General features: G+C 36.1%; 1 protein-coding gene across 1 annotated transcript in view; it reads left to right on the top strand.

Annotated features, from left to right (window-relative positions):
- Nucleotides 1–13076, top strand: part of LOC132555228 (cubilin-like) — a 133392-nt gene that overhangs the window by 93293 nt on the left and 27023 nt on the right. The window contains exons 39-47 of the mRNA XM_060219578.1: nt 1434–1640; nt 3582–3731; nt 4917–5104; nt 5778–6133; nt 7794–7972; nt 8853–9068; nt 10833–10973; nt 11253–11434; nt 12082–12250. Coding sequence (XP_060075561.1) covers nt 1434–1640; nt 3582–3731; nt 4917–5104; nt 5778–6133; nt 7794–7972; nt 8853–9068; nt 10833–10973; nt 11253–11434; nt 12082–12250 — 1788 coding nt within the window. The remainder of the gene's footprint in view (nt 1–1433; nt 1641–3581; nt 3732–4916; nt 5105–5777; nt 6134–7793; nt 7973–8852; nt 9069–10832; nt 10974–11252; nt 11435–12081; nt 12251–13076) is intronic.

Genomic DNA, 13076 nt, shown 5'->3' with positions numbered 1-13076 from the left:
GTAGTGTTACACAATAGAATCTCACTTCTATACACAAGCTGTAGTGTTACACAATAGAATCTCACTTCTATACACAGACTGTAGTGTTACACAATTTCACTTCTATACACGGGCTGTAGTGTTACACAATAGAATCTCACTTCTATACACAGACTGTAGTGTTACACAATAGAATCTCACTTCTATACACAGACTGTAGTGTTACACAATAGAATCTCACTTCTATACACAGGCTGTAGTGTTACACAATAGAATCTCACTTCTATACACAGACTGTAGTGTTACACAATAGAATCTCACTTCTATACACAGACTGTAGTGTTACACAATTTCACTTCTATACACGGGCTGTAGTGTTACACAATAGAATCTCACTTCTATACACAGACTGTAGTGTTACACAATTTCACTTCTATACACGGGCTGTAGTGTTACACAATAGAAATTCACTTTTATACACAGACTGTAGTGTTACACAATAGAATCTCAATTCTATACACAGACTGTAGTGTTACACAATTTCACTTCTATACACAGACTGTAGTGTTACACAATAGAATCTCACTTCTATACACAGACTGTAGTGTTATACAATCTCACTTCTATACACAGACTGTAGTGTTACACAATAGAATCTCACTTCTATACACAGACTGTAGTGTTTTACACAATCTCACTTCTATACACAGACTGTAGTGTTACACAATAGAATCTCAATTCTATACACAGACTGTAGTGTTTTACACAATCTCACTTCTATACACAGACTGTAGTGTTACACAATAGAATCTCACTTCTATACACAGACTGTAGTGTTACACAATAGAATCTCAATTCTATACACAGACTGTAGTGTTACACAATAGAATCTCAATTCTATACACAGACTGTAGTGTTACACAATAGAATCTCAATTCTATACACAGACTGTAGTGTTACACAATAGAATCTCAATTCTATACACAGGTTGTAGTATTACACAATAGAATCTCACTTCTATACACAGACTGTAGTGTTACACAATTTCACTTCTATACACAGACTGCAGTGTTACACAATAGAATCTCACTTCTATATACACACTGTAGTGTTACGCAATAAATTCTCACTTCTATACACACACTGTAGTGTTACAAAATAGAATCTCACTTCACTTTTTATGAAGGCTCACTTAAACATATCACTCAATGTTATGTTTTTCAAAGTTCTGATGATTTGTATACAAAATGATGATGGCGTCAAGTTTGTTATAAAATCTACAGTATACACAACAAAGGTAAATGAAAAGCTGGTTGTTTACACTGTATTCTGTTTGTAAAGATGTGTAGATTTTGACAGAAGAGAGAAATGTCTAACAGAATGAGCCCATCCCTCAGCAGATCTAGGTTGAAGATGAGTGTACTTTTAGCTAATTAATTTGATTCTCTTACCAGCTCCTGGTTGTGGAGGGACCCATGATATCTTTCCATATCAGATAACCACAATTATCTCCCCTGGATATCCTAATGGTTATGCTGATAATCTGGATTGTGTGTGGAATCTGAACGCTGCACCAGGAAGCATTGTCTGGTTCAATGTCACTGATATTAATCTTGAGAATCATCCATCTTGTGGATATGATTCCCTCTTTGTCAATGATGGTGAGTATTCTGATTAATTTTTAGGTCTGGAGGTCCAGGGCACTTTCACTATAGAAAGAGAAATTGGTTTCAGCACAATACTTTTATAAGTTCTGATGGACTAATTCTACTCCAACTTCACCCTTCTTCCGGTATTTTATTGCTTGCCTTAGATGACTGGAGGTTGAAAGGTTACTGTTTAAGAAAGATAGAAAATTAATTTCCATTTCTTGAAGAAAGCTTTTATTTGGATTGCTTTTCAAGGACGGCATTTCATAATTCACCATGTTATCTACAAAATTAGACGATTAAATATTGTTGTTCACGGTGTTATCTACAAAATTAGACGATTAAATATTGTTGTTCACGATGTTATCTACAAAATTAGACGATTAAATATTGTTGTTCACGATGTTATCTACAAAATTAGACAATTAAATATTGTTGTTCACTGTGTTATCTACAAAATTAGACGATTAAATATTGTTGTTCACATGTTATTTACAAAATTAGACAATTAAATATTGTTGTTCACTGTGTTATTTACAAAATTAGACAATTAAATATTGTTGTTCACGGTGTTATCTACAAAATTAGACAATTAAATATTGTTGTTCACAATGTTATCTACAAAATTAGACAGTTAAATATTGTTGTTCCCCATGTTATCTACAAAATTAGACGATTAATTATTGTTGTTCACTGTGTTATTTACAAAATTAAACCATAAAGAATTGTAATTCACCATGTTATCTACAAAATTATACGATTAAATATTGTTGTTCCCCATGTTATCTACAAAATTAGACGATTAAATATTGTTGTTCACGGTGTTATTTACCAAATTAGACAATTAAGAATTGTTGTTTACAGTGTTATTTACAAAATTAGACGATTAAATATTGTTGTTCACGGTGTTATTTACCAAATTAGACAATTAAATATTGTTGTTCACGATGTTATCTACAAAATTAGACGATTAAATATTGTTGTTCACGGTGTTATCTACAAAATTAGACGATTAAATATTGTTGTTCACGGTGTTATTTACCAAATTAGACGATTAAATATTGTTGTTCACGGTGTTATCTACAAAATTAGACAATTAAATATTGTTGTTCACGATGTTATCTACAAAATTAGACGATTAAATATTGTTGTTCACGATGTTATCTACAAAATTAGACAATTAAATATTGTTGTTCACGATGTTATCTACAAAATTAGACGATTAAATATTGTTGTTCACGATGTTATTTACCAAATTAGACGATTAAATATTGTTGTTCACGGTGTTATTTACCAAATTAGACGATTAAATATTGTTGTTCACGGTGTTATTTACCAAATTAGACGATTAAATATTGTTGTTCACGGTGTTATTTACAAAATTAGACGATTAAATATTGTTGTTCACGGTGTTATTTACCAAATTAGACGATTAAATATTGTTGTTCACGATGTTATTTACAAAATTAGACGATTAAATATTGTTGTTCACGGTGTTATCTACAAAATTAGACGATTAAATATTGTTGTTCCCCATGTTATCTACAAAATTAGACGATTGAATATTGTTGTTCTCATTGCCATTTGATAAAATAAATGAATTATATGGCACACTCTTTTCAGTAGTTTTAGCAGAGCAAGTTGATGCATTGTTGGATCAATTTCACAATTAACAGTCTGATGACATGGGTTCGCACACACAAGTGAGAAAAATGTGTTAAGAATTTGCATTACATGATATGAACGTGTTTAATACCTGGTTAGAAGATGATACTGTACATATATATATATATATAAGTTATAATTTTTGGAGAATGATGATTTATAAATATATCATTATTCTCCAAAAATTAAAACTTTTTTTAGTTTTAATCAATTAGAATAGTGCTTTTTATTTTCTGCATTGAAATGTGTTAAATCTGTGTTGGTTCTATAATCTTCCAGGTGCAGTAGTAAATGGGAACTACGGCCCACTCCTAGGGCGGTTCTGTGGACGCGTCCCTAATGACCAGCCTATCCTGTCCACAACCCCTCATATGACTCTGCGTTTTCAAACGGATTACTCTGTCAACAAAACGGGTTTCTCTGTCAACCTGCAGGCAGGTAAATTCAAAATCAAGTGATAACAGGGCAGATAAGTGCAGGATAACAAAGCAGAAGTGGACATCAGCAAAAGGCAGCAGAATGATACATTAATTAATCTATCATCTGTATTGTAGTGATCTTCCATTCTTGTTGTTTTACTCATTTAGTTTAGATTTGGCCTTAAACAATAATCCCTGGCTAAAATTCATAGCAAGGTAGCAAAATTTGCTAGGAGATAATATATTTAACTTTCTTTCACATTTTGATGTGAATTTTTTTTTCAGCCCACCATCATCAGATGGATATTCAAATTTTTCTTTGTCTGTGGTCCATCTGTCGCTATTTCTTTAGAAGATGACAGGCAGCCATCTTGTATTTTTGACTTTGAATGTTTATTATCGCTATTTCTTGAGAAGGACTGTATGGATCATTCTTCAATTTCACATGTAGGTTCCCCTTGATCCCTAGTTGTGCCTATTAGATTTTGGGACTGATCAGGAAAACAGCATGGCTGACAGACGGACATCTTAAATTTTGACTTTGAAAGTTTGTTATCGCTATTTCTTGAGAACTACAGCAAACATCTTTCTGAAATTTCATGTATATACTTTCCTTGATCCCTTGTTGTGGCTGTTTGATTTTAGTACTGATCAGAAAAAACAGAATGGCTCACAAGCAGCCATCTTGGATTTTGACTTCAAAAGTTTGTTATCACTATTTTTTTGAGAACTCTTCAATAGATCTTTCTCAAATATCATGTATCGATTCCTTGAGGTCCCTAGTTGTGCCTGCTGGAGTTTAGGACTGACCAGAAAAACAAAAAGGCTGACAGGCAGCCATCTTGGATTTTGCCTAGTAAAGAATGTTATTGCTATTTCTGAGGAAGTACTGAATGGATATCTCTCAAATTTCATATGTACATTCCTTTTAATCTCTCCTTGTGCTCGTTTGATTTTGGGACTGATCAGAAGAAATAAAAAGGCTTCCAGGTGGCCATTTTTGAATTGTTAGAAATTAAGACAGAGATGAACACAAAAGTTATTTTTAGCATTATAAAATAGTTTGTGAAAGACCAATCACAGTGAACTTTTTCGAGATACATGTAGAAATATGACATCGACTGTTAGTAGCTTCAGAATGAGGAACAGTACACTAATATTACACTAACATGAATTAGATACAGGATGCTGTTTTCATTGGCAGTTTGTGGTGGAATATTACGTATGCCTACTGGTGTAATTAGGAGTCCTTTCTATCCGAACTCATATCCAAATAACGTTAACTGTAGTTGGTATGTGAGGGTTGATGTTGGACGTACAATCAGAGTAGAATTCATTGGTGGATTCAATGTGTTGGGATCAGGAGAAGCTTGCCAAGGGGACAGTGTTCAGGTGAGACAATTATAGTTAGTACTGTATATCACATGCACCTAATGTTTTATTGGAAAATCCTTTTACCTAAATCTGTTGGTTTAGAATCGGCCATATTTACCTGGGGATGAATGACTTCCCATTAAACTCATTATTTCAACCTTCTACGACCATTTTGTCTTGTATTAAATTTGAGAAATTAATTCCCCTTTAGTGTTGACTCGCCTTTTGTATACAGGATAAATTCTTCTTCTAAGGAACCAAAAGGTCAATATTCATTGTGACCTGTATGTACTGATTAACCAAAGGTGTGCTAAAGTGTTTTCTAAAGATGAAATTTGCCTTTGTTGAAAACAACAGTGGTCAAATAATATCTAATATCTCCTTTTGGACATCAGAGAACTTGATATATACAATTAGCCTGTAGGTTGGTAGCGTCCAAAAATTTAAAAAAAATCTCTTGATTATTATACAGTGTCAAAGAGGTAAAATATTGAAATACTGTAGCAGCTTACACTTAAATATATAACAGGCCTAACTCTAGATAGGACTGGCCTATAACCCATATTGACCATAAGACAAAAGAGGTCACTGAATTATCAAGGTACTATCTATATATCATCTTTTTACTCTATAATGGTGCAAGGTACTTGGCTAACCATGTCTCAATAATATTCTAAACCTATTTTTCTAGTTACTGGGTGGACCCAGCCTATCTTCTCCTCCAATTGGCAGCTCTTTAACTGGAAGATACTGTGGTTCTCAATTACCTCAAGCCATGAACACTTCCAGTAACTACCTCACTGTGAACTTTGTCAGCGACAGAAGCATGGTAGGAACTGGGTTCCAATTAGAGTTCACAGAGGTCAGCGTAACCTGTGGGGATACACTGTTTTTGACTGACGGAGTGACTAGCGGTTACTTCACTTCCCCTAACTACCCTGCTGTCTACCCTCACAATGTGGACTGCGTCTGGGTCATCACTGCTCCTGCGTCTCGCAGCATACAGATTGACTTTATCGACAGCTTTAATATTCAGGACCATAACCAGTATGTAGTTTGTGTTTTTGATAATGTTACGTTACCCCTAATTTCTTGGGGCTTCTTGAATGGAGCTTTTCCAAATTTCATCTATGGGTTTGGCACTGTGTCCAGTATTGGCTTTTCCATTTATAAGGCAACAGAAATATAAAATGTTTAGTGAATAGCCGTCTTGTGTTTTGAAAGTCACTATTCATGAGAATTACTGGAAAGATAAGTCTCATATTCCATATGTATTTTTGTCTCAGTCCATTGAGTTTTCTTACTTTTTCAGGATGGAAGAAAAAAACGGTTGACAAACAAAACTTTTTATCAACATGAAAGTCCTCTTTATTTGATATCAGCATCATTTCTGAAACTGAAACCTTAGCCACGTCACACTGAAACCTTAGCCACGTCACACTGAAACCTTAGCCATGTCACACTGAAACCTTAGCCACGTCGTCACACTGAAACCTTAGCCACGTTACACTGAAACCTTAGCCACGTCACACTGAAACCTTCGCCACGTCACACTGAAACCTTCGCCACGTCACACTGAAACCTTAGCCATGTCACACTGAAACCTTAGCTGAAACCTTAGCCATATCACACTGAAACCTTAGCTATGTCACACTGAAACCTTAGCTATATCACACTGAAACCTTAGCTATGTCATACTGAAACCTTAGCTATATCACACTGAAACCTTAGCTGAAACCTTAGCTATATCACACTGAAACCTTAGCTATGTCACACTGAAACCTTAGCTATGTCATACTGAAACCTTAGCTATATCACACTGAAACCTTTGCTATGTCACACTGAAACCTTAGCTATGTCACACTGAAACCTTAGCTATGTCACACTGAAACCTTTGCTATATCACACTGAAACCTTAGCTATGTCACACTGAAACCCTAGCTATATCACACTGAAACCTTAGCTATGTCACACTGAAACCTTTGCTATGTCACACTGAAACCTTAGCTATGTCACACTGAAACCTTAGCTATGTCACACTGAAACCTTAGCTACTTCACACTGAAACATCAGCTATGTCACACTGAAACCTTAGCCATGTCACACTGAAACCTTAGCCATGTCACACTAAAAACCTTAGCCATATCACACTGAAACCTTATCCATGTCACACTGAAACCTTAGCTATGTCACACTGAAACCTTAGCCATGTCACACTGAAACCTTAGCCATGTCACACTGAAACCTTAGCTATGTCACACTGAAACCTTAGCCATGTCACACTGAAACCTTAGCTATGTCACACTGAAACCTTAGCTATGTCACACTGAAACCTTAGCCATGTCACACTGAAACCTTAGCTATGTCACACTGAAACCTTAGCTATGTCACACTGAAACCTTAGCCATGTCACACTGAAACCTTAGCCATGTCACACTGAAACCTTAGCTACTTCACACTGAAACCTTAGCTATGTTACACTGAAACCTTAGCCATGTCACACTGAAACCTTAGCTATGTCACACTGAAACCTTAGCCATGTCACACTGAAACCTTAGCCATGTCACACTGAAACCTTAGCCATGTCACACTGAAACCTTAGCTATGTCACAAGCATGTTTTAATTTGTATACTTTTTTATTACTTTCCATGAAAGGAGATCCTAACTAGATTTTTAAAAATGAAAATGCTTGTTTGTTTTCTCTAGGTGCCAGTATAATTATGTAGAGGTGCGGGATGGTGGTACCATAAACTCTCCAGTCTTAGCCCATTTGTGTGGGAACACCTTGCCAAGTACAGTGATGTCGACAGCCAACGTGATGTTTGTGCGATTCCGTACCCATCTCGGTGTCGCTCAGTCTGGATTCAAGGCTATGTACAAAATAGGTAGAGTGGATTGTTTACTGATAAAACAGGGCATTGACGATAATAACTCTGAAATGTATTCATTGAAAATGAATCTCGGAGATATGTTTTGAGGAAAGTTTTTTTAATACCCCAGCAACAAAGTTAGTACCTGTTTGTCTGTCCTTTTGTCTGTCCTGTTTGTTTGTCCTTCTCTCTGTCCTCCTGTCTGTCCTTCTGTCTGTCTGTCCTCCTGTCTGTCCTTTGTTCTGTCCTCCTGTCTGTTCTTTTTTCTGTCCTCCTGTCAGTCCTTCTGTAGAAAAACTGGGACAGCTGCCACTCAATTAGTGAGCCAGTTTCAAGTTATACAGGGACCATGTGTAGATATGCATGTATTTTTTCCCCATTGTTTTGGTTTCCATGGTAACCAGGTAACTATATCTAGGTTAATTTGTGTAATAGCTCATCAGTCCTTTGACCGATTTTAGTAAAACTTGATCAGATTAGAACTAAGTTACCATACATATATTTTTGTATAATGGCCCATAGCTTTCATATTATATAAGGAGATAAGGTATTACAAAGGAATTGTACATATGAAATTCAAAAATATATGAATTGCTGAGGTCACTGGGGCTGCACTACAACACTTGATATAGAGACTGTTTGCTGTGGGGTATAAGTCCTCAGAATGACAGTTCTAGTTCTCAGTGGTACAATTTTCACGATTTACCAAAACGTTACACAAACTGTATAACGAATATTTCTTAGTTTTATCAGTTTTTAGGTATCTTTCTTCTACATGTCATTCCATCCTCTTAAATAGCGCAGAATGAATGGATTATAGCAACTGTAACAGTAATGAACTACATGCGGATCAATTATTTGGCTATAAAATCACACCTTCCTTATTGATCTGTAGGTGATTGTGGAGGAAGAGTGTACGGAATGAGTGGCTCCATCACCTCACCAAATTATCCCACTAACTACCCCAGTAATAGTCACTGTGTTTGGGATATTGAGGCACCCACTGGTCACTACATCACCTTCACCATCACAAATTTTAACTTGGAGTACTCCTACAACTGTGATACAGATGATGTTGACTTTCTGGAAATCAGGGACATCAATGCTACAGGTATGTCGTATATTTCTATGGGTAGCACACAGATGTGTTCCAACAGGTAACACACAGATATGTTCCAACAGGAAACATACATGTCTGATTTGTTCAAAAGGTAACATACAGGTATGTTCCATCAGATAACATACACATCTGATTCAAAAGGTGATGTACAGATGTGTTTTAACAGGTAACACAAACGTGTTCCAACAGGTAAAATACAGGTGTCATTATACAGGTTACATACAGGTGTGTTGCAACAGATAACATACATGTGTGTTCCAACAGGTAACATACGGGTGTCATTATACAGGTAACATATAGATCTGATTCAACAGGTAACATACAGGTGTGATTCAACAGGTAACATACAGGTCTGATTCAACAGGTAACATACAGGTGTGATTCAACAGGTAACATACAGGTGTGGTTCAACAGGTAACATACTGGTGTGATTCAACATCTAACATAAAGGTCTGATACAACAGGTAACATACAAGTGTGATTCAACAGGTAACATACAGGTGTGATTCAACAGGTATCTTACAGGTCTGATTCAACAGGTAACATACAGGTGTGATTCAACAGATAACATACAGGTGTGATTCAACAGGTAACATACAGGTGTGGTTCAACAGGTAACATAAAGGTGTGATTCAACAGGTAACATACAGGTGTGGTTCAACAGGTAACATACAGGTGTGATTCAACAGGTAACATACAGGTGTCATTATACAGGTAACATATAGATCTGATTCAACAGGTAACATACAGGTGTGATTCAACAGGTATCTTACAGGTCTGATTCAACAGGTAACATACAGGTGTGATTCAACAGATAACATACAGGTGTGATTCAACAGGTACCATACAGGTGTGGTTCAACAGGTAACATAAAGGTGTGATTCAACAGGTAACATTCAGGGCTGATACAACAGGTAACATACAGGTGTGATTCAACAGGTAACATTTTATTAATTGGTAATATAAGTGTATACATACATGTCTTGATTATTTCAACATTTATTTTAATGGTTTTTGCTGAACATACAGGTGTGATTCAACAGGTATATTACTTATATTTTGTTCACAGTAAATAAATAATACAGGTAACTTTTATCATAAATAAAAGTAACAAGGATTCAACAGATAACATACAGGAATAACAGTAACATACAGGTGTGGTTCAACAGGTAACATTCAGGGCTGATACAACAGGTAACATACAGGTGTGATTCAACATCTAACATAAAGGTCTGATACAACAGGTAACATACAAGTGTGATTCAACAGGTAACATACAGGTGTGATTCAACAGGTAACATATAGATCTGATTCAACAGGTAACATACAGGGCTGATACAACAGGTAACATACAGGTGTGATTCAACAGGTAACATACAGGTGTAATTCAACAGGTAACATATAGATCTGATTCAACAGGTAACATACAGGGCTGATACAACATGTAACATACAGATGTGGTTCAACAGGTAACATACAGTTGTGGTTCAACAGGTAAATTAAAGGGATGATTAAACAAGTAACATTTTATTAATTGTAATATAAGTGTATACATACATGTCTTGAATTATTTCACTGATTTATTTTAATGGATTTTGCTGAACACCTTACCTTAATCCTGACAGATATTACTTATATTTTGTTCACAGTAAATAAATAATACAGAGGATAACTTTTATCATAAATAAAAGTAGAAAGGATCAAGGAGCATATTATAAAGGAATAACAATGAAGATGAAGTATTTGTATGTTCAGGTCCTGTCTTGTTGCGGTCCTGTGGTCAGAGTCCACCCAGCTCTATTGATACGTCCGACAGCTTTGCACTGGTCACATTCAGATCCAATTCTGCCTATAATGCTGCAGGTTTTCTCATCAACTTCCAAGCAAGTGTGGAAGGTAATGTTGCCCTCATAGTCTTGCTAATTAAATAAAGTTTCTTTCACTTCCATGCTGAATTCGGTTGTATTTTTCGCGAGTGCAAAAGATGTAGTTCTTTTCTTAAAATTTCCATCATTTAATTGTGAAAAACTGTCAAGTTTTACTCAACTAGAAAAATTTACTAAATTTAGGTCATTGTCAGTAACTGAAATCAAGACGTTTAAAGGAGGTTGTTGTCTAATGATGACATGGTTGATTGAGAATGTCAATAATAACATTGTATATGTTTGTTTGCAGTGTGCGGTGGTGAAATGACATCCCCGACTGGGTCCTTTACATCACCCAACTTCCCAGGCCAGTATCCTCATTCTCGAGTGTGTACCTGGTTAATCACTGTTCAGCAAGGTCGCCGAGTGTCCTTGACCTTTGATAACTTTAACTTGGAAGGTGACTTAGTTTGTAGATTTGATTATGTTGCGGTGAGTTGAATTCATGCTCTAGTTCAGAAATAGTATTACATCTTTAGGACTCAAAACTGAAGTGGAACTATGAACAGTAAAAATAGTTACAGGAACAAAGGAAACATCAAAGTGAAAGTACAAATTTGAACCAATAAATATTAACAGTTACAGTAAACATACTTAGTCTGGTACAATAAATATTAGCAGTTACAGTAAACATACTTAGTCTGGTACAATAAATATTAGCAGTTACAGTAAACATACTTAGTCTGGTACAATAAATAGTAACAGTTACAGTAAACATACTTAGTCTGGTACAATAAATATTAACAGTTACAGTAAACATACTTAGTCTGGTACAATAAATAGTAACAGTTACAGTAAACATACTTAGTCTGGTACAATAAATAGTAACAGTTACAGTAAACATACTTAGTCTGGTACAATAAATATTAACAGTTACAGTAAACATACTTAGTCTGGTACAATAAAATTTGAGAGCATTATCTTTTTTCAGCAAATTGTCATACTGATGATTTTGTGCATCCACAATAATTGCTATTGAACTGCAGTAAGGATAGTGATAGTTAACATGATGAATCCTAAACTAATATTACTGCAGAAATATGTTGGTTTACAGTTCTTCTACATTAATACACTAACAGGTTTACAATGGAATCATGGCTGACTCCCCAAGAATGACGACTTTGTGTGGCGAGACGATACCACAGCTTCAGGAATCCAGTGGAAACACTATGAAGGTCGTTTTCCGTACAGATGGTTCCGTCAGTAACGGAGGATTCCGTGCCTCATACACATCAAACAATGAGCAAGGTAACATCCTGCTAAGCAGAAATCCTGTTTGCCCTGCTGTACAGACTTCCTGTTTGCTCTGCTATACATACTTCCTGTTTGCCCTGCTATACAGATTTCCTGTTTGCCCTGCCATACAGATTTCCTGTTTGCCCTGCTATACAGATTTTATGTTTGCCCTGCTATACAGATTTCCTGTTTGCTTTGCTGTTCAGACTTCCTGTTTGCCCTGCTGTACAGACTTCCTGTTTGCCTTGCTATAAAGACTTCCTGTTTGCCCTGCTATACAGATTTCCTGTTTGTCCTGCTATACAGATTTCCTGTTTGCCCTGCCATACAGATTTCCTGTTTGCCCTGCTATACAGATTTTATGTTTGCCCTGCTATACAGACTTCCTGTTTGCCCTGCTGTACAGACTTCCTGTTTGCCTTGCTATAAAGACTTCCTGTTTGCCCTGCCATACAGATTTCCTGTTTGCCCTGCTATACAGATTTTATGTTTGCCCTGCTATACAGATTTCCTGTTTGCTTTGCTGTTCAGACTTCCTGTTTGCCCTGCTGTACAGACTTCCTGTTTGCCTTGCTATAAAGACTTCCTGTTTGCCCTGCTATACAGATTTCCTGTTTGTCCTGCTATACAGATTTCCTGTTTGCCCTGCCATACAGATTTCCTGTTTGCCCTGCTATACAGATTTTATGTTTGCCCTGCTATACAGATTTCCTGTTTGCTTTGCTGTTCAGACTTCCTGTTTGCCCTGCTGTACAGACTTCCTGTTTGCCTTGCTATAAAGACTTCCTGTTTGCCCTGCTATACAGATTTCCTGTTTGTCCTGCTATACAGATTTCCT

This window comes from Ylistrum balloti, unplaced genomic scaffold (assembly GCF_031769215.1).
Source record: "Ylistrum balloti isolate Yb309-2 unplaced genomic scaffold, AGI_CSIRO_Ybal_v1 Utg370464, whole genome shotgun sequence".
Taxonomy (NCBI): domain Eukaryota; kingdom Metazoa; phylum Mollusca; class Bivalvia; order Pectinida; family Pectinidae; genus Ylistrum; species Ylistrum balloti.
This window is presented reverse-complemented; position numbering and strand designations above follow the sequence as displayed.